Raw genomic sequence first — 20,661 nt, forward strand, 5'->3', positions numbered from 1 at the left:
TCGTTGGAACGTTGCCGGCAGCGCTGTTCGTCACCGTCACCGCGACGCTGGGAAGATGACGACATGCACTGAGTAGCCAAGAACGTCGTCGTCTGCTGCGCTTCTCTCCCCACATTCGGGACGCTCTCATGATGCTACTCTCGCTACCCGACGCCCGTTTTAGCTACAAAAATGAGAAACGCTTTTCAATATGATGGTTGTTGTTGTCTGAATTGCATGTCATTTCTTCTTTTTTCAAGTGTAATTGCATTTTTCCCCAGCCACAAAGATTTGGCACCATAATTATGGTAACGATAAAACCGTAACTTCACTTCAGTCAATGAGAACCTTGCAAGAATCGTCTGCTGTCTCTGTGAAGCGGTTCTCGCCGGATACCCCTTTGTAGCTACTTTATAATTACAAGAAAATATTACTTCTTTGGCACCCTGGTAAGTTTACTAATTACATGACGGGAGTAAGTATACAGTCTGCTGCAACCGCCAAACAGGAGAAAAATGTGCTATCAACGTGCTTTCAGCTCAAGCGAAATGGCGATGTCCGAAGTCCCAAGCGCAGAAAATGCAGCTCCTAGCCTATATGGAAGAATTCCCGGAGCTGTGCAATAACCCGGATGGAGCTACGATTCAGGCACCCCACACAAGAGGTATGTGTGCTGCTATGATCGAATAGTGCGTGGACAAGAGTTCCATCTTCCAGTGCGAGCTTCAGGTATCCCAGGAAAGAAAAGCGAAAATATATATTGAGGTGCAATCGCAGATACTTGTACTTTGTATCATAATGCAATGCTCATGGTACATTTTTATTTGTATATGAATAGAGGAATGAACAAGAATATGAATAGAAATGTTGGAAATAGTTTTGTTATCGTGGGGCTACAGCACGCCTGTCCCACACTGTATTAAAAGCTGAGCTTTACGTGGTTCTCCCCTCTCCTTTTCTTTCATCCTTGGCTCCCTTGCTTCGTGATCATGAAACGAGAAACCTTTTGCTTCTCCCAAGCGCTTCCGCGGTCTGGGTGAATACAACTGTAGCAACAAAGTTCCTACACAGGGTTGGATGGGGTGGCACACAAGCAATGGCATTCACCACACGTACAATCTCTACACTAACGGATTTGAGGCGTCCTTGAGGACATTGATGACTCCGGTCTTTTCTATGAAGTCATAGATAAACTTTCGTGTTGAGTCATCTTCAAGGTCTTTCGCAGAGACGTTGGCTAGTTTGAAGAAATCGCTCAGCTTCGTGTCGACCACATTGTGGAGCTACATTGGGAAAATGAATTGCGAATTGTAATACGATAAAAAGTGAAATTTTGTTTTAGATATGCTCACATCAAATCCTTTGGTAGGATCCCATCCCACGTGTTGAACGTGCCTGAAAACAGAGTTAGGTCTTGCATATGTGGTTCGTAAGCAGAAAATATTTCATTAAAAAACTTGAAAACCCTTTGGCAACTCCCCTTCACAACTCTACACAAACCTTCACACGACCCTACACAACGCTAACGCAGACAGCATCCGCAGCCAAACGGGCCTTTCGGGCTTCCTCCGATTCAGCTTGGCGGCGCCGTTCTCCGCCTCGCAGCCAGCATTCTTTCGCCGCCGCTCCTCCGCACAGCTTTCATAACCCATGGCGCGCCCACACAGACACGTCTGAGCCTGTCGACCACCACAGCGGCACTGCTCTCCACGCGCCCTCTCCTTCCTTCCTTCCCTTTCCACTCACCGCGCATGCGCAGCGCGCCACATCAGGCCTCTCCCCACTTCCGGTGGCTACAGACAGACCACGCCGCGATTCTTTCGTAGCGAGGACTCTAATCCTAACGCATTAAAAGAAAAGTTACTCACTTGAAGTCCATGGGTGAACTAATGTCATCCCTGGCAACCCTTCGCTCTATTTTCTTCTTTCTGCGGCTTTGCTTTTTAGAAAGGTACTGGTTGGAAATGCCATTTGCGCCTGAAGTAACAGAAAAGCAATCTGAATCTCACTACAAAATGCTGAATGTACAATTATGTACTTACTGGAAGGGATCTGAGGGTCATGCTTAGGCACTAAAGATGGCGCAGTACTCTGATTTGGTTTCCTTTCTGAAACTGATAAGCGGACAATGATACCATAAGTCACTGTTGACATTTCACTGAGCAACGCAACAACAAGAAAACAGTCATTATCAGGGTCGAGGATTCTTCACCAAGGATTCACCTTCTCGTTTCCGTCGTCTTGACTCCAGTTTTTCCTCAACAGAAGCATGAAAGCTTCGAGCTTCTGCTTCATATCCAAAGTTAAGGTCTGCTTCGCAATCCTGAAAATGAGATAGGGCCTTCTAATTGCAACACAATACATATTTGCCCATATTGCGTCAATATTTCCGTGATAACGCCAACGGTGAGTCCGTTTAATAATAAAGCATTATCCGGTGTAATATCCACCACTGATAATACTTCTGTCTTCTTTTTCCTTTTAGTTGTGTAACCTGACGAAGTGCAGTCTCTTGCACGAAAGTTCTTGTTCAAATAAATCTTAGTTGCTCCTAACCGTTTTTCATGTTACGTGTGTGATTCCCTCATCGCGGGCTCCTTGACATTGTTTCTCTTATTTTTTCCTTTTCCGACGTATCCTTTTTTTATTTCTGCAGATCTTATTGATCCACGTTGCATCGCGTTATTAAACAACAACGCATCGCCCTAAAAACGAAGAACAGGTGCTGTGCCCGTCTTGCTGAAGGACCCAGGCAGTCTCACGGAACTGCCAATGCCTAACATCCCTCAGAAGCCTTGATTGGGATCGCAATACCAAGGTATATCTAAACCAGTAGCGAAAACAAACGAAAATACCAAATCAGACCCATTGGCAAAGTCACCATCATCAGGCGCGAGCGATCCTGGGTGTTCATAGTAGAGGTACGATCGTAAACAAAAAACTTTACAACAATGGCATGGCTTGTGTATGTACCAATAGGTTATTCATAATTTCAATGCAGAAAAAACGTTATGTTTTCCCACTCGTGCACATATACGAAATCATCTACCACCCGAGTACATCCGTATCCTGCTCCTTTGCGCATGTGTCACAGTGGGCGTGTTTATCCGTGCATCTCTGTATCCGTGCCGTGTGCATCTCTGTATCCGTGCATTGTAATACGGAGTTCGTACACTTTTTGGGATAAACAGGAAGCGACGTTCACATCTCGTAGCTGTTGACCAAGATTAACACGTGTGAACAGATGAATACAACGCATCCCCTGTTGCTTTCGCCGCGAGAAAAAAAAACAAATCATGGGACGAGCGGCCATGATAGCGTGAGTGTTAGCAGAGTTAGCAGGAATGAGCTGTGCACCAACGATGTCATGTTTTGTTGCAATGTACCTCTAACGGCCACTCATTGAATAAATGCAAACGTCTAATCACTACGTGTACGTATCGCTCTGACCTTAACTGAACCTTCCTAATTGCTGTGTGGTCATCACGATGCCCTTCTGTTTGAAGCTGTCAAATACATGAACAGTATGTATTTCGAATTGATATGATTAATTAAACCTGATATGATTTATTTTTCTGTGTTCTCGTCTGGTATTGTTGCCTGGGTGAGGAAAAGGGAATACAACGTAAACGAAGTGCGCGAATGTAAACGTGCGATGGCTAATTATGCACTACTTATTATTCATTCATTATTTACAATCGTAGTAGTCCGCGCAACGGGTGGATGGCGCTGATCGTCTCTATCATGGCGTCATCCTGAAGACACAGGGACCTATGGAAGTTGCGCTACCTGTTTAGATATACCTTGGCAATACTATATGAACCGAAATTTCCAACCCGCTCCTAAAGTATAAAGGAGCGAAACACTTTCGTGACGGTGACGGACATACGCCTCACACACACACACATACATTGGATGATGATGGGGTGGGCGATTCATACGCCTCAGCAACTCGCACTGCCTTCAGTAAGTTGAAAGCACCTAGCATTACAGAACCGACATCCCTTCCTATCAAACATTGCGTTTTTCACTTGACCCTGCCGCAATTCCGTTGTCATTAGAGAAACCAGCGACATTTTAGCCCGAATCAAACGTGCGATCCGAGTGCCGCGCATGCGCATTAGTTGTAGGACGCGTGATTTCGCTCAAACGACCACGCTCTCAGTCGGTTCGACCGATTGGCATCGCGAAGCAAGATAGCGGCTGTTTGCAGCAAGTGGAAAGTTGAGTTTTTGAGTTTTGAAGTGCATGTTACAGTGGGATTGCCAGATATGTTGACTGTTTCGAAGAATGTGTATCATCTGCGGGAAGTTGTTGGATTTAACGACGCATTGAGTTGGGCATTTCACACGCTTCAACGTCAAATCTTGCCGTGCTGCTTGGGCATTTGGTACAAGTATACCAACAACTGTGCGTACCATTTTCTGCATTTTCAGTCAATATGGGGTGTACACCGGCAATATTTGCCCATATTGCCCACATTTTCCCCATATTGGCTCAAACTTGGCAATATGGGGCCCATATTGCCGACTTTTTCCCAATATCGGTTCAAACTTGTTAATATGGGGCCCATATTGCCAAGTTTGAGCCAATATGGGGGAAATCCTGGCAAAACGGGTCCCATAATGAACTCGTATCGCCAATGGGTTCAATATTGTTGTTGCTTGGGATTACGTATGTTACAAACGCTGGCTATCTAATTGTAAGTGTATTTTGAATTAACTTGAGCATTTTAACCTATGTCTAGCATTAAAATGGGGTGTCTCAACATAACCATGGTTTGAAACAAGGGTAGTGATATGTACAAAATGCCTTAGCCATTTCCTTATTTTAACCCTAATGCCCGTATTCACCAGTCCCACTTAGCCACTGGTTTAGTGACATCTGGTTTAAGTTGATCACGTGAGAACTTCGTCCGCCAATCACGAACAACCACCCTGCTGTTCTAACCCGGCTGCCGTGAGGCCCATGGCGGCCTCCATGGAGTTTGTGTGCACAGCGCATAGGCCTAATCTACGCTTCGCCGGAAATTTTTCGGCGAAATACAGGTAAGTTTTGACTTGTAAAGCTACTAGAAGCGTTCGTAAGGCGGATGTTGTTGCACTCCAATAAATATTTGCCCTCAATGTCTCATTTCGTTCGCCGTTCACACGACGTAAACCCGGCGGTCTAGCGATGGTCTAGCCATGTATTTGCATAGGACTGATTTAAACTAGGGGTGGGGGTAGTTTAAAGCCGGTCTACCGCGGAGCAGCTGTGAATGAGCCTTTCGAGAAACAACCCAAAAATAGTTTTGCTGGATGCTGTGGCCTAGTTTTCAAGTCCAAATTGCACAAATTAATAAAAAAAACTTTGTGAGGAACCCGTGAGCGAAGTAAGTGAAGTAATAAACCCGCCGCCGATAAAAAGTTAACGATCGGTATGGAGTGGAATTTTGAAATCCGCTCTGCAAATTTAGAACCAACATCGTCAAAGTTAGTGATGTCAACATTGGCAGCTAGACACAAGTCACTTTCCGATCCAAAGCTGAAAGGAGGTCGTGCACAAACAGCTGTTACCTCCAGCAACAAAAACGACGCTGATTATGCGTTGTACTTTTAATACAGCCCCTAGTGCCTCTGTTATAGATCACTAACAATAGCTTGTGCTGTGCTGCAGTTGCTGGTTCTGATTGATACATTTGACGACTTGCTGCACACTACAGTGATCGCCGGTACTTGTGAAAGAGCATTGTGTTCCTCCTTTACTGTTAAGTGTTTCTTGTTAAAAATGCATCAGTCATGTTTGTTTTCTAAACTAAACGGAGGTCACAAGAGGGAAGGGGGGGGGGTTCCATGGAGCAGTTATACCTCCATGTGCTTTACAGCTATACAGCGGAGGATGGTACATGTTGCCCAGCATGTGAAGGCGCAAATATCAAGCACGTAGCTCGCCTTTGAGATGTTAAGAGTGACATTCCAGGATAGTATTATTTAGAGGGTACCTGGCGTTATATGTTGGATGTCCCAGTGCATTAACAAAGTACAATATTTCAGGTCTGACTCTGGAAAAGGCACCATATCGAGGAAGCTCTAGATCCCCTTGAAAGCTTGATTTGCTTGTCCAGAAAGATGCAAGCCCCATAGGAAAGCACTATTGTGTTCTGTCATTATGAAAGCACTAATGTTTTTGAAATCGCCATGAGCATGTTTCTTGGCGCAATTTTGTGCTGGCGAGATCTTGTTATGCTTATCGGCTTCAATGCAGGGTGCTGCTGTATATGTCGACTGGAAGAAATTTTGACAAAAAGCGTATCTTTAGGATATCAGACTTGGTTATTCGATAAAAGTACAGGTAGAAATATCCCGCAGAGGCATGCAAGGAAATATTGCGAGCAGTGTTTTGTGTCAACAAATTTGTATGGACAAATTAGAGCCTCCACAGAGGCATATAAACCCAACAGTAGAGGGTCAAGCAGCCCATGTAGTCATGATGTCGATACCACTTCCAGGAGTGTGCAGGTGCTGCGTGCAAAATTGTGAGCAGGTTTCACCTTGCCGGTTCACGAGAAAATCTACAGAGAAGTGAAGGTCTCAAAAAAGGACGCATATGTAAGTACATGTGTAGCTAAAATGTGTGCTTTACTGCTTCCAGCACACCACACCAGAAGGGGAGGGCAAATATGCCAACAACCAACATTTCTGCAATGATGATGTAGCGTAATCTTAGAAAATATTCAAGGTGACAGTTACTTGCTTTTATGCTCATTTATCATCTGCTAACAGTAGATGTGGCTTTGTAGACTGCCACCGCAAGAGACAAAACACAAGAAATCTGGCTGCAGACTTTATCAAAGCAACATATTTCTGGGATGTGATTACTGCCAATACAATCCCATGACCATGATTCACACTGTGTTCTCCTTCATTGTGTGAGCAGCACTGTGTATGTCCAACACTTTGTTTCTTTTCTTCCAAATTATCTGTTATGGGCACAGCTGTGCCTGTACCTCATGCTTTTGAGTTGTTTCTTTGCATTAAATCAATAAAACTTGTTACGCATTTCCACAAGGATTATTATTATTAAGGATATGAACTATTAGTTGTGAAGGGCAGATGTGTGTCCCATGCCACATGCTATGGAAAAAAGAAATATTTACTACATTGTGCATGGAGACACAACTCCAATGCATTGATAGCGCAATAGAGCGGAATTCTATTGGGCAGTTTAGCATGAAAACTGGTGCTAAACTGGTGCTTACTGGCACAGGAAGCACCAACACTGAACAGTTGAAATTACTGCTGTACATTGGGCATGAAGTGTGATTGAAGACCGGAAATGCTATCTGTTACACAAAAGGAACAAATAGAGATCATGAAAAAGGGAACTGTGATGGAAGGACATGTAGGGTGTGTCTGCTCCCCTGCTCTCCCTGCTCTCCGGTGCAAAGAGAACCATTAACACAATTACCAGTACCATGAAATATATGTAGATCACAGGGACCCGTTGTTGTTGGTAATGCTGTTTTTCCACCTTGTACCTTCCACCTTGCACAAGTACATCGATCTGTCTGAAACGCAGCTATGCTGAGGACAGTCACCACGTGGCAGATTGACATTTGTATCGTCTGTGCTAAGTCATGGGTATCATTATGATGTGATTACAGATGTATGACAGATCACGTGATCTGAGTACACAGGCATGCTCATTTTTTGCAAGATTTCCCAGCGAATCTCACATGCTATGCATTGTTGACAGCTGTCATGACACTGATGTCATGACATGGTGGCGACACAGATGTCAACGACACTACAACTTTACACTGGTGTGATCTGTGCACTTGTTGTGTAGTCTCATATCCTGTAAGGCAAATCTTAAGAATGGAAAAACACATCCTTGTGTAATCAGGTCACAAGATTTATTATATACATCTGCATTCACATCCACATTGCAGCCATGCCTCTACTTATCATGAATGCCCAAATGCCTGTAATTTGGTTGTGTTGTGTCTGTCTCCAATGTGTTCTAAATAGCTGAGTTCGAGCAGTAAGTACAGAATAGTAGAAATTGAAGTAATACTGCATGAACCAAACCAATGGCCACTTCTAATATACACTTCGCTTCACTGTACTTTCAATTATGTTACAACTTCGTTGTCCTTACACTAGTTCAGGTACATGCTAAGTGCCCACGGTTCTTCCATTTTGACATGTCCTGTATATTACCTGAGTGGAACAGGTACTCCCATTTCGAACTAGCTCACCTCTGCCTTGACTCGCACTCCACCCCTAAATGCACAGCAGTGAATGAAGGATGAACGCAATATGGGCATACTACAGTCACAAAATTCTGATGTAATTAAGAGTGTGTGTTATCAGCATCATGACAAATGATTCTAACATCTATGAATCTCGAAAGGCTACAGGAAAGAGTGCCTAGATGCTGTTACAATGCAAGACACCGCGGCACTCATTTACAGTTCGAAAGATTAAAGCTTCCTTCCTTCACATCATCATGAGGAGAATATGTGGCACCTCAAGCATACTACTTTTACTGCATAACCGGCACGAATTGCCTGTGACATATGTTACACCTTCTTGTTTAGTTTGTTCCAGGTAAGCAGTTCTTCAATGCTATACGTGAAGAAAACTAATTGTTGTACAGATATGTGGCTGGAACATGACTAACCCTGCTTAAACGCATGAAAAACATGTCAGTGTAAGAGTAGAAGCCATTGCTTCAGGAATATTGTGGTTGTGTGTGCGGATTTTTTCCTTTCTTCTAAAGAGGAGCTTCGCACTACCTCTACCTCTCTTTCTTTTTGTAACCCTGCCCCCTCCCACCTTTTATAATGCACCCTTATGGGTATATAAAGTTCAATAAAGTGGAATGAAATGACTATATGCCTTTCATGTGTGCCAACATAGATGTGTTTGCCCAAAATCTGTGAAACTGCTGTTGCTGTTGGGTGCTGTTATCTTGCAAACCATCCCCCCCACCCACCCCATACGTCACCTATTAATTTCCAGAATACACCAGCTGAAGACATCGCATGTTCATCACTGGCTATTGAAGTTAGGTGGTCAGCCATGCAAAGGCATCTATGTTATTTTGCTGCATATTAGGCAATGTCCCACATTTCTGCTCCCAGACTCTGTCCTTGATGATGCAGTACACCGTGTTCACTACACTAATATACTGTCCGGTTGTGTAGCTTTGTGCTGACACAGCTGAATGAATATGTCGGCTTTCGCAAAGTTACAACTGCCAAAGTGTCTCAAAAGATAACTGAAAATGTGGAAGAAAGATTACAATCCTGTATTTCCTAAAAAATAATAGCAGCACATTGTACATAAGATGCATCTGATTTCAAGTTTCATTCTTTTCTTTATATGAGCTTATTTGCATTGCATTCATTTGTCCATTGCAGACTTCCACTTACTGTCCATTACATATCAATACAGAAAGCTAGCAGACAACGATCAGTGCTGCTGTTTGCTGTGACACCGAGAATTCATTCTAGAATGAGCACCTCTAGGTGTGCCTTGCTTTGATATTCCACGGTGTTATTTCTCGACAAATAGTACAATCTCTCAGTACACAGCTGTGCAGTTTATAACTGCATGACTACGCAGTGCACAAATGCATGGGGCACATGCACAAATTTTTCAGAGCTTTACCATCTGTATTTCAGGATGTCTGCAATACAGGACAGTGTAGAAAACTGGGAACAGTCATAGAACTATAGCGTGACTGAAAATTCTTAAGAAAGCTGTATAGAGCTGCTGATGTAATCATGCAATAACTTAATTTGCACAATTGGACAGTCGCAGTTCTCAGAGCAGCCTTGCCAAAGGAGAAGCAGAGGTCACACGGGCCTCTCATGTGATTTTACTGTCAAAGTTGAGCGATCTGTGTCAGAGTGAAGTGATAACTGCAACTGCATCACCATAGAAATTCTTTCTGAACAAGAAGCCTAAATTAAAAGCCTCAGCTGGCATATTATAGCATGACATCAGCGGTGGGGAGTTTTTAGGCATTGGTGGTGGTGATTGTTTGGCATGTAATGGTGCAATGATAATGGAAGTGAGATTGTTTACAATGCCAGTATGAAGTGAAGAGAGGAGCTTATAAAGAATGAGCACAGAAAAATACATAAGTCCCTGACCAGGTACGTAAAAGTGTTTCCTCAATAATATATGACTTTGAACAAGCAAGCACAATGCAAATACCAGCACGGACTTGCTTGTAGCTGATGTTGCAGCTGTTGTTGTGTGTGTTTGCCGTTGTCCATTGTATGTTTGCTCCACCCTTGAAACACCACTATTGAGAAAAATAAGATCTCCTTTGTGAGATATTTGATCCATTTTAACAGCAAAGAGAAGATTGTTGTATTTTGTGTATGTGGTCTCAATAAACAACAAACTCTGAATGGCTCAGATCTATTGTAATGACACTAAAGTGTTATTTTTGCAGTTATGACGTCTGTGATGTCAAGTGCGCTCAATATATGACTGTAGGAGAAGTGTATACATTCCCATTATATTAAGTTCCAGCAAGTGACAGTCACAGCACAGCCAGTCTTTGTTAGCTGAACAGAATCAATCAATTCAGTGCTTGATGATTTGTACAACAATGTTTTATGCAGAGATAAGCAGATAAAGGAGGTCACAATTAACCATAGCACCACACTGATAGAACGACAGGAGGTCACGACACTGGCAATTTCCACACAACTCACAGGCAGGGACACCCTGGGTAACATAACGAAAACAGCGCTAACACAGGACGTGGATGTAAACAGGACTGCACAGTGCGTTTTTCGTCGTGCGCCCGAACAAACGCAGCCAGCGAAGCGATGCTTTAACGCGTTGCAGATTTGTGACACGTTGCAAAGTACCACGTCAATTTCTTGAAACCATAAGACTATAAAAGTTATGCATGTGGGAGTCCGATGCAGGATATGGCCACCCCTGCATCAATGTTATTTCTGTTTACTTACAGGCAGCCTACCGTGATGATGCGCCTTCACACACGTTGCGCACAAGACACCAGACTTGAAAGCGTAAAAACACGCTGCTGGCATGCCCCAGCGATCGAAAGGCTATCTTGATCGTTGCAATTCGCCACACAGGCCGCACAACAAACGATAAACAAGCGATGGTCCATGGAGGTGCAGTTATTATACGCAACCACAATCGACGACCGAACACTGACAAAAGCACAACGATCGCCTCCACGAGAATACGTACTGCTGCCTCTTCAATAACATGGCAAACGCGCTCTTTATACATTGTTTTAGCGACCATATTAAGAAACACAAAGACAGGATTAACCGCCGGCTACCCACACACCGTCCCGCAACCACCTGTAGCAGCGCTAGCGCCACCTGAACTTTTCTTTATCAACCTCATAACAAAAAAACGAAAAACAAACGGGAGCCTTCCTCTTCGCGGTCCTTCTGTCGTCTGCTACTTTCTCCCTCCCCTCAATCATCTCGTAACAATGTGAATAATGTGCATGCGTTGTGGTCATAACGGGCTTCAGAGCCGGAGAGACCACGTGATCGGTTAAAACCCGACGTCATGAAACAACGGTTTAAGTCGCTTGGTGAATACGGGCATAAGTGTTCAGCATTTGTGCATGTGGAGAAAATTTTCTATGGAACCAACGAAACCTTCCTTTGACCACCATCTATTTAGTGGAACCATGCGAGGACAATCCAGTTCTGTCAAGTAAACTCTGGTACGTACATGACTTGAGTTACTTCAAACACATGAAAGACTACACCACCCCAGAAAAAGATTACGCAGATGAGTAATTTTGAATTCTATATGAAATGAACTGATACTCTCTTCACATAAACTAAATATCACTCACGTTGAGTGCCTTTTCCCTGCGTGTCTGGTCCAAGAGAGCAGACCTCGAATCATCCCCATCACCAGGCAGTCCAGGGGGCGGCGATGGTGGCGGTGATGATGCTGGGGCACCTCCATTCATCCGTGAGGCACCAAAGTCCAGGGGAGGAGGTTGAGGTGGCGGTGGAGGTGGACTGCCCATTACTGTACCATTACTGATTGGCACACTGGGCTGTTGTTGCCTTGATGGCACTTTTTGTCTTCGCGGTGTTGGTCGTGGAGGTCTACTGCTTGGAGTGGCCGGGTAACTTCCAGACGATGGGGTTACTTCTCTGTTTTGAACTTGTGGTGGCGCCGCTGTTTGTAAGGTAACATTAAGGGGTTCAATGCTATTCCTTAAAACTAAGTACTAGTACTACTACTACTACTACAACCGCAGAATCCGCGCGGGCGTTCGATGTCGTCCGACTTTGTTCGCGGAGATTGCAAACCTCTGTGTATCAGAATGAAATAAAGGATTGTGCCCAAATATCCGTCGTTTGTCCTCACAGGAAGTTACACGGAGATGCCGGGACGTTGCGCGGGCTTACTTGCGTACGTGCTCAGGGCCCTGCATTTTCTGATTATTATTGATACTGTTTATTGAGCTGCTGCGTAAGTGGACAGATTCCTACTAGCCGTTTTTTTCTGCCATTTTGTTTCAGCTTCGGCCACTCCATCTTTCTTTCTCAGTTGTTCCTCTTTGTTTCTTTCTAGTATTTCTGTTACGGACAATGACCATGAAGTTTTAAAAAGCAAAAAAGCTCTTAGAACCGTGAACTTAGAAAGGCAGCGGCATACCTTTTCAAAGCGAACACAGATACTATATATTGCTTGTCTCGCGAGCTTCCACAAATTCGAGAGTCTTGTTTGCCTGCGAGTCAAACTAAAGGGTGAGGTGTTTAATTTTAATGCGATTGCGTATACCGATAACACTGGACTGAAGAACTGCTTGGCGTATTAACTCACTATAACGATAACGTCTGTGTTTCTTACTGCTTTTGATTTGAGGCATTTAGCTGGTTCAGTGAAAGTGAAACTCACGACGCGACACACCTTGCCATGTTTCTCTCTCTCCTCAGATAATGCTCCCTGGAACATCCCGTCAGGGACCTTATTCGGACAATTCTTAAAACGGCCGTTACGGTACCGGATGTACAGTTAGGGACGTCCATTCGTGTAGCTCCCAGAGATGTCATCTGATATCCATTTCAGAACATGGACGTTGGGATCTATTTCGAACGTCCGCAGGAGATAGTGTTCTGTCTGGGAAACAGAGAACTACAGTAAATGTTAAATGTATGTATCTATTTGCATAGTATAGTTTGTCCTGTGGTTAATGTCTTGGTTCATTGTGCATAGACTACTGGCCAATAATCCAGTAGACTTGACATGCGACAGACAATCGCTTTTGCCAAAGAGCAACATCACGGACGATACAGAAGGACCGCTTTGTCCTGTACAGATCCCCGTAAAAATGTGTGGTTGTTGATAGTGGACACGAACAAATATGGAGTTCCCATAACCATTTGCAATCTGAACATGGAAGGAACAACAAAGGAGTGCCACCAGAGGCGGAGAGTTTTCATTTTCCCAGGGGGGGCAAGGGCGCACCGCGAAATAAGTACTCTGGCGGAAGGGGGGGGGGTATGTTTATTAAGAAAAAAAGAAAGGTAAGCCAGATGGATGTCGGTGTATTATTCAAAAAAAAAAGTGAAATTGGGAAGACAAAAAAAAAGCAAAGAAAAAAGAAAGCAAAAGAAAACAAAAAGAAGGAAAGGAAAGGAAAATAAAAATGATTGATGAAAAAAAAAGGCATTACGCCTTTGAAAATTGACTGCAAAAAGAAGAAAATGCATTGAATCCTCGGTGTTTGACCTGAAATGCGCGCAATATTATGAATATGGTCAATGAAACGGAGCAGCGGGAGTTGAACCCGCTCCCAACGGATATGCGTTCCGAAGATTCTACCGTTACACCTCACTGGCAGCTGCTGGTACCTTTCCGACTGCTTCGTTTCATTGCTCTGATTGCTTTGGGCGAAATTCAGGCTATGTGTTGTGTCATCCTCTGTGTTTCTTCGTCTCACCTTCTACTGTGATAATGAGTATGGTGGGCGGATACATATTTTACAAATTGCAAGATGCATTTTTGGGGTTGGTGTCTCTTCGCTCTTTTGACCCGGGCGCGCCGAGCTCCAAAGGTTGGTGTCAGTCTCTTAGCGGGACTTCCCGGGGGAGGCGGCGCCCCCCCGGGGCAAGGGCCCCCGCGCCCCCCCCCCGCAGTCGGCGCCTATGAGTGCCACAGAGGATGAATTGCAGAGGAATTTTGTCCTTCATCACAAAACCAATGTTGACTTCTGGATGCCGATGCTGGCACAATTAAATTCTTGTCCAGACATGACTTACGATGTCCACCCAACAAAGGCCACTGTCAAATAACAATAACATAATAGCACTATCCTCGAGTACCACCCCGAAAGGGACAAACTCGATGGACCCAGAGAAATGCAGGAAGCCAGAGAAAGAGAATATCTGGTGTTCAAGGCCAAGAGAGCAGACCTCGAATCATTCCCAGCACCAGGCAGTCCAGGGGGCGGTGCAAGGGGCGGGGGGAGGGGGGGGGACACGCCTGTCCCACACTGTGTTAAAAGCTGAGCCTTACGTGGTCCTTTCCTCTCATTTTCTTTCATCATCGGCTCCCTTGCCTCCCCTGATCAAGCAACCAACGAGAAACCTTTTGCTTCTCCCAAGCGCTTTGTTAGGTTGTACGCAGAACCTCAACGACAAAAAGGTCCAAGCAATACGTGGCTGACGGTAACGTTCACACAGGTTTAATGAAGCAAGAACAAGTGTCACGAGACACGCCGCTGGTTCATCACTCAGCTGATAAGGATTAAATATATAAAACAAACGTGTGCTGCCCCCCCATGAACGACATATTGTCAATATTGTTAACACTCCCCATCAATGTGCCGTCACTCAGTGTTCTGTGAACTAACGAAGACCTAACTGCTCGAAAAGCTGAAGAGTTTTCTTTCCGTTCAGGACCTTCGTCATGATGTTAGCGTGATTATCTGACGTCTTAACATACTCCAGTCGCAATTTTCCTTCTTCAGTCTTTGCACGTAGGAAAAAATGACGGAGCTCAATGTGTTTGTTTCGCTCTGACGTCACTTGATTCGTCGCGACCGCAATCGCGCAGAATATGTTTCACGCCATTCCAGTGTTCTTCAGCTGGGTTCTCGTTGAACTGACTCATGTAGGCCACAGAGAATGCTAAGTCTGACCTTGAATCCCCAGCGAGGTACAACAGTCCTCCAACTGCTTGGCGATATTTATGGGAAAGTGCATTCGTCGTCCGCCTTTCTTTGGATATTTTCCGGAACCTCATTCCTGGGTCCAGTGGTGATGAAGCTCCGTTTGCGTCTTTCATCCCGAAGGTATTTACGACCTCTTCGGTGTAGGCTGTCTGGTCAAGAGTGAGTCTTCCATCTTGGTGACGTTGGATTCTCATTGACAGTATATAGTTCGCCACACCAAGATCTTTCACTTCAAAAATGTTCCTCATGCTCTCCTTGAAGCCCTTGCACTTCGTGTCATTCTTTGCCAGAATCAATATGTCGTCCACATATACTCCGACAATAATGCCTTCTTCGATGTTGAGATCTGCTTTTGATCTGGATAGCCCCTCACGCTTTAAAACTTTGTCCAGTCGAATATTCCACTGTCTTCCTGACTGGCGCAGTCCATGTAAACTCTTCTTCAGAAGACAAACGTCGTTCTTCTTTCCTTCATGGAACGGGACAGGTTGTTCCATGTATATGGTTTCCTTCAAGGTACCATTCAAGTAAGCTGCGGTTATATCAACCTTGTGTACAGTCCATCCCCATTCGACTGCTAACGCAAGCAATATGCGAATCGAGTTGAATTTTATAACTGGGGAGAAAGTTTCGTAGAAATCTACTCCGTCAACTTGGGAGTATCCACAAGCAACAAGTCGAGCCTTGCATCTTTCTAGATCTCCATTTTCCTTGTATATTTTTTTAAATACCCACTTGCACCTCACGACGCGTCCATCCCCTGGCCTCGGAACTACTTCCCATGAACCGTTCCTCTTTAGGTTATCAGGCTCCTCCTGGACGGCGTCCTGTCAGTTCCTGTCATCAGGCATAGACAGAGCTTCTTCGACAGTAGTAGCTTTTGGGATAAAGTCACCGCACTTGACTACGCAGCCGTAGTTCGGTCGCAGCTTGGATGGGGGGGGGGGTGATGTAGGGGGAAGGTGCGGTCAGCCTGCTCTAAAGTGGCGGCTCGGTGCACCCAGGGGAGGGAGAAGAGGGGAGGGTGAAAGAGGGAGGGGAGAGATGATGGTGGCACAGGAGAGGGAGGGGCGTGCTAACCCTCTTGCTCTGGGATTTGGGTAGTCCAAGAGGACTACCCACCACAGAAAACATGCGAGCATCCCTCAGTAGTCTTCATTGGGAAGCTCCCTGTACCACGGTAACCGCCAGGATTATTGGCGAAGTTACCCCATCACGCAGCTTGGATGCTAGTCGCTCTGAGCGTCTTGGAATATGGTTTGAATTTGCTTGCGGTGTGTCTTCATTATTTTCTTCATTTTGAACCTCGCAAGGGTTCGTCGCACTTGTACTCGTATTTACCTCCCCCTCGCATTCTGCTTGCGGTGCTATTATTTCATCATCCTCAAGGTTGACAAATACAACTCCGTTGTCGGTAGCTGTGTTTTGAGTCGCTGCTGTAGATTTCGCATTGGCATGTGCTCTGGCTTTGGATGGAAAACTGTTTTCGTCGAAGACAACATCCCGACTCACGAAGAATCTGTCGTTTCTCCAGTCCCAGAGCTTGTACCCCTTAAGGCCTTCAGGGTAACCAACAAGTACACACCCAACTGCCTTCGGGTCTAACTTCGTTCTTGTTCGCTGCTTCCTATGTACAGCCCAAGCCTTGCACCCATAGACTCCGAGGTAGTCGATGTTGGGTTCTGTTCCTACCCATATTGTCTCTGGAGCCAGACCACCGACAGCTTTTTACGGACACTTGACAAGATCCACTTTAGTCCAATGTGGTTACATTTTGGTGATAAAGTGGGTTTGTCCAAGTTCCACTCGGAGGAGTGTAGCCCCACTTGGGTGTAAGTGGGTCCCCCTTTGAAAATTAGAGTGGGTTAAACGGGTCCACTTGGGGTCTGACATATGGAACACTGAAACCACTTGGACAACCTTGGTGAAAGTGGGAGCATCGCTGTCTGGCGGCATCGCCATCGCTAGCGACAGCAGCAAGAGGAGGTCAATCCTATCCGATGCAATCCGTGTCGTTGTTAACCGTTGATACGGTGCGGCGGTTGCGGCATGAACGTGGAGGATTTCCTTTCTCCAAGGCTTTTTGATTGTCGTCTTTCCTCTGACCGTACATCTTAAACGGCCTTCGCTTAACCATCAGGATCTGCCACCTGTTCTTCGTCACGCCGTTGTTTCCGCTTCTTTTCAACCAATAGTCTTGCTTTAATTTCTCTCGTCTTCTCGTCGTAGCGTTCCTGGCCCATAACTATCTCAACGACAAAAAGGACCAAGCAAGACGTGGCTGACAGTAATGTTCACACACGGGTATACAGGTGCGAAACAAGAAACAAGAACAAGTGTCACGAGACACGCGGCCGGTTCATCACTCAGCGTGCGTTCCAATACCTCGGGCCCGCGAAGCCGCCTGACTAGGCAGCTGAGTAGACCCCTTTGCTTGTCACTATTGGAACAGGCTTGCCTAGCCGAGGCGCCTGTGGCGCCATCTCGTTGCTCACGCAAGAAATGCGTACGGCGCAAGCGCAGCAGGACTCTAATGCGCTAAGTTTGTAGGACATCGTGCATACACTGTCACCTTCACAACTAAACATGTGTTGCAACTCTCTACGCAGTTTTAAAAAACATACCACTATGTGTAACTTTACATTTAAAGCCAGCAGAAACAGCGGGCACGCTGGTACCGTCAACGCGCGTCTCCATGCCGGCTGTCAGATGGTCAGGCGTATAACTAGACTGCATCGACGCGCACTAGGCGGTAGCCGACTGAATAGCGGACTTGGCGAGATTTGGAACGAGACTTAACATGGCGGCACTTCCGGTTAGACCGCTAGGCAGTCGACTAACCGGGGTATTGGAACGCAACCTCAGTCGATGAAGATGAGGATATAAAACAAACATGTGCTGCCCCCATGAACGACACATTGTCAATATTGTTAAAGGTGGTCTGGGTGAATGCAAGTGTAGCAACAAAGTTCTTACACGAGGCTGGATGGGGTGGCACACAAGCAATGACATTCACTAAACATACACTCCCTACTCACATGGATTTGAGGCGTCCTTGAGGGCCTTGATGACTCCGTTCTTTTCTATGAAATCATAGATAAACTTTCGTGTTGAGGCATCCTCAAGGTCTTTCGCAGAAACATTGGCTAGTTTGAAGAAATTGTTCAGCTCCACGTCGACCACATTGTGGAGCTACATTGGAAAAATGAATTGCGAATTGTAATACGATAAAAAGTGAAATTGTGTTTTAGATATGCTCACATCAAATCCTTTGGTGGGATCCCATCCCACGTGTTGAACATGCCTGAAAACAGAGTTGGGTCTTGCACATGTGGCTCACAAGCAGAAAATACGTCATTAAAAAAGAAAAAAGAAGTACGATACTCACTTGAAGTCCATGGGTGAACTAATGTCATCCTTGGCAACCCTTCGCTCCATTCTTTTCTTTCTGTGCTTTCGCTTTTTAGAAAGATACTGGCTGGAAATGCCATTTGCACCTGAAATTACAGAAAAGCAATCTGAATCGCACCACAAAATGCCGAAAGCAAACAAATATCATTGTACAATCAATGTATCAATGTACTTACTGCAAGGAATCTGAGGGTCATGCTTATGCACTAAAGATGGCGCAGTACTCTGATTTGGTTTCCATTCTGGAATTGATAAGTGTACAATGATATCATTAATCTCTGTTGACATTTCACTGAGCAACGCAACAACTACGTTGTCAGGGTCAGTTCTCACTTGGCGACGCCTGACGCGACGTCGTGAGCTGGCGGCGGAAATAGACGCGCATATCCGGCGTTGGGAGAGGAGAGAAGTCGAGCCAAAAAATTTGCCATGCCGATTTCTTTCACGACGCCGGCGAGAGCTACCGAGAACGATAGCTGGCGACCAATAAGGTGACACAGAACGGCCACGCCTCCTGAGTTTTCGTCTGCTTTGGACGACGGAATGCCACTGTGGTGGGAACATGAAAATCGTGCGCACCAGCTCCGGTGGCGCAGCGGTAACGCGTGCGCTTGGAGACTGGGAGGTCCGCGGTTCGAATCCGCGGCCCGGCTGTGCCGTTTGGGGTTTTTCCTGGGTTTCCCTCAGATGTGTAATAGGCGTATGCCGGCACAGTTCCCCTGAAGTCGGCCCATGGACGCAGCTATCCTCCCCCCGAGCGGATTCCGCTCGGTCTTCCACTTCACCCTTTCCTCCTCTCCACCATCTTTCCCTTCCCGAGAAACATGCCGCCTAATCAGGCAGGCAGACCTCTCGGGTTCCTCCCAACGACACTCCTCCTCCTCCTCCTCCTGAAAATCGTGCGCGCTGACGGGGCGGCGGAAATGCACCTCTACTTCCGCCGCCCGTTCACGACGTCGCGTCGGGACAAGTCGCGTCGCGTCGGTAAGTGACAACTGGCCCTCAGGGTCAAGGACTTACCTTCTCGTTTCCGTCGTCTTGACTCCAGTTTTTCCTCAACAGAAGCATGAAAGCTTCGAGCTTCTGCCTCATATGCAAATTTAAGGCCCGCTTCGCAATCCTGAAAATGAGACAGGGCCTTCTAATTACAACACAATACATATTTCAATACTAATTTGATAGAAAATAAAAAGCCAGCCTTGTTTTGGCACTGTTCAGTGAAGAAATGAGACTGTACTGATATATTACGTATGTTACAAAATGCTGGCTATCTAATTGTACGTGAATTCTGAATTAGCGTGAGCATTTTAAGCTATGTTTAGCATTAAAACGGGGTGACTCAACAAAAACATGGTTTGGAAACGACGGTAGTGATATGTACAAAACGTCTGAGCTATTTCGTTACTTTAACCCCAAGCGTTCAGCATTTGTGCATGTGGGGAAACATTTTCTATGAAACCATCCAAACCTTCCTTTAACCACCATCTATCTGGTGGAACCATGGGGTGATAATCCCGTTCTGCAAAGTAAACTCTGGCAAGGTAGATTTAGCCAGGTAGCGAAGGCGAAAAAAAAAAAACAAATCTGACCCGTCAACACTGTCATCTCCATGACGCGAGCGATCCTGGGTATTTGTAGCACAGGTACAATCGTAAACAAAAAATAATTACGACGTGCGCATGGTTTTTGTGTGTACTAATAGTTTATTCATAATTTCAATATAGGCAAAATTATCTGTTGCCCCCCTCGTACACATGTACGAAATCATCTGCCAGCCGAGTATGTTTCCTTATCCTGCCTCCTGCGCATGTGTAACAGTAGGCTCAAGGTACATATAAATGGTAGCGAAGGCGAGAAAAAATACCAAATCTGTGTTAGCAACACTGCGCCCTTCATGATACACATGCGAGCGTGGTTGTTGAGGGGCAAACTACGAACGTAAACAAAAATAATTTGATCGGAGGCGCGAATAATGTGTGTATTAATCCAATATGCATATTTTTAATATAGCAATTCGCCCGGTCTGCCAGTAATACGTAAGATTATAGACAGAGCCGAGTACGCTTCCGGTTC

General features: G+C 45.3%; 1 protein-coding gene across 1 annotated transcript in view; it reads right to left on the reverse strand.

Annotated features, from left to right (window-relative positions):
* Positions 1–786: 786 nt before the first annotated feature.
* LOC135376508 (actin nucleation-promoting factor WASL-like) overlaps positions 787–20,661 on the reverse strand; it is an 85,807-nt gene continuing 65,932 nt past the window's right edge. The window contains exons 4-14 of the mRNA XM_064609016.1: positions 19,609–19,708; positions 18,765–18,830; positions 18,566–18,674; positions 18,439–18,481; positions 18,216–18,369; positions 11,839–12,173; positions 2,203–2,302; positions 2,022–2,093; positions 1,848–1,956; positions 1,332–1,374; positions 787–1,262 (exon numbers count right to left, since the gene is read on the reverse strand). Coding sequence (XP_064465086.1) covers positions 1,101–1,262; positions 1,332–1,374; positions 1,848–1,956; positions 2,022–2,093; positions 2,203–2,302; positions 11,839–12,173; positions 18,216–18,369; positions 18,439–18,481; positions 18,566–18,674; positions 18,765–18,830; positions 19,609–19,708 — 1,293 coding nt within the window. The 3' untranslated portion in view covers positions 787–1,100. The remainder of the gene's footprint in view (positions 1,263–1,331; positions 1,375–1,847; positions 1,957–2,021; positions 2,094–2,202; positions 2,303–11,838; positions 12,174–18,215; positions 18,370–18,438; positions 18,482–18,565; positions 18,675–18,764; positions 18,831–19,608; positions 19,709–20,661) is intronic.

This window comes from Ornithodoros turicata, unplaced genomic scaffold (assembly GCF_037126465.1).
Source record: "Ornithodoros turicata isolate Travis unplaced genomic scaffold, ASM3712646v1 ctg00001139.1, whole genome shotgun sequence".
NCBI classification, from domain to species: Eukaryota; Metazoa; Arthropoda; class Arachnida; order Ixodida; family Argasidae; genus Ornithodoros; species Ornithodoros turicata.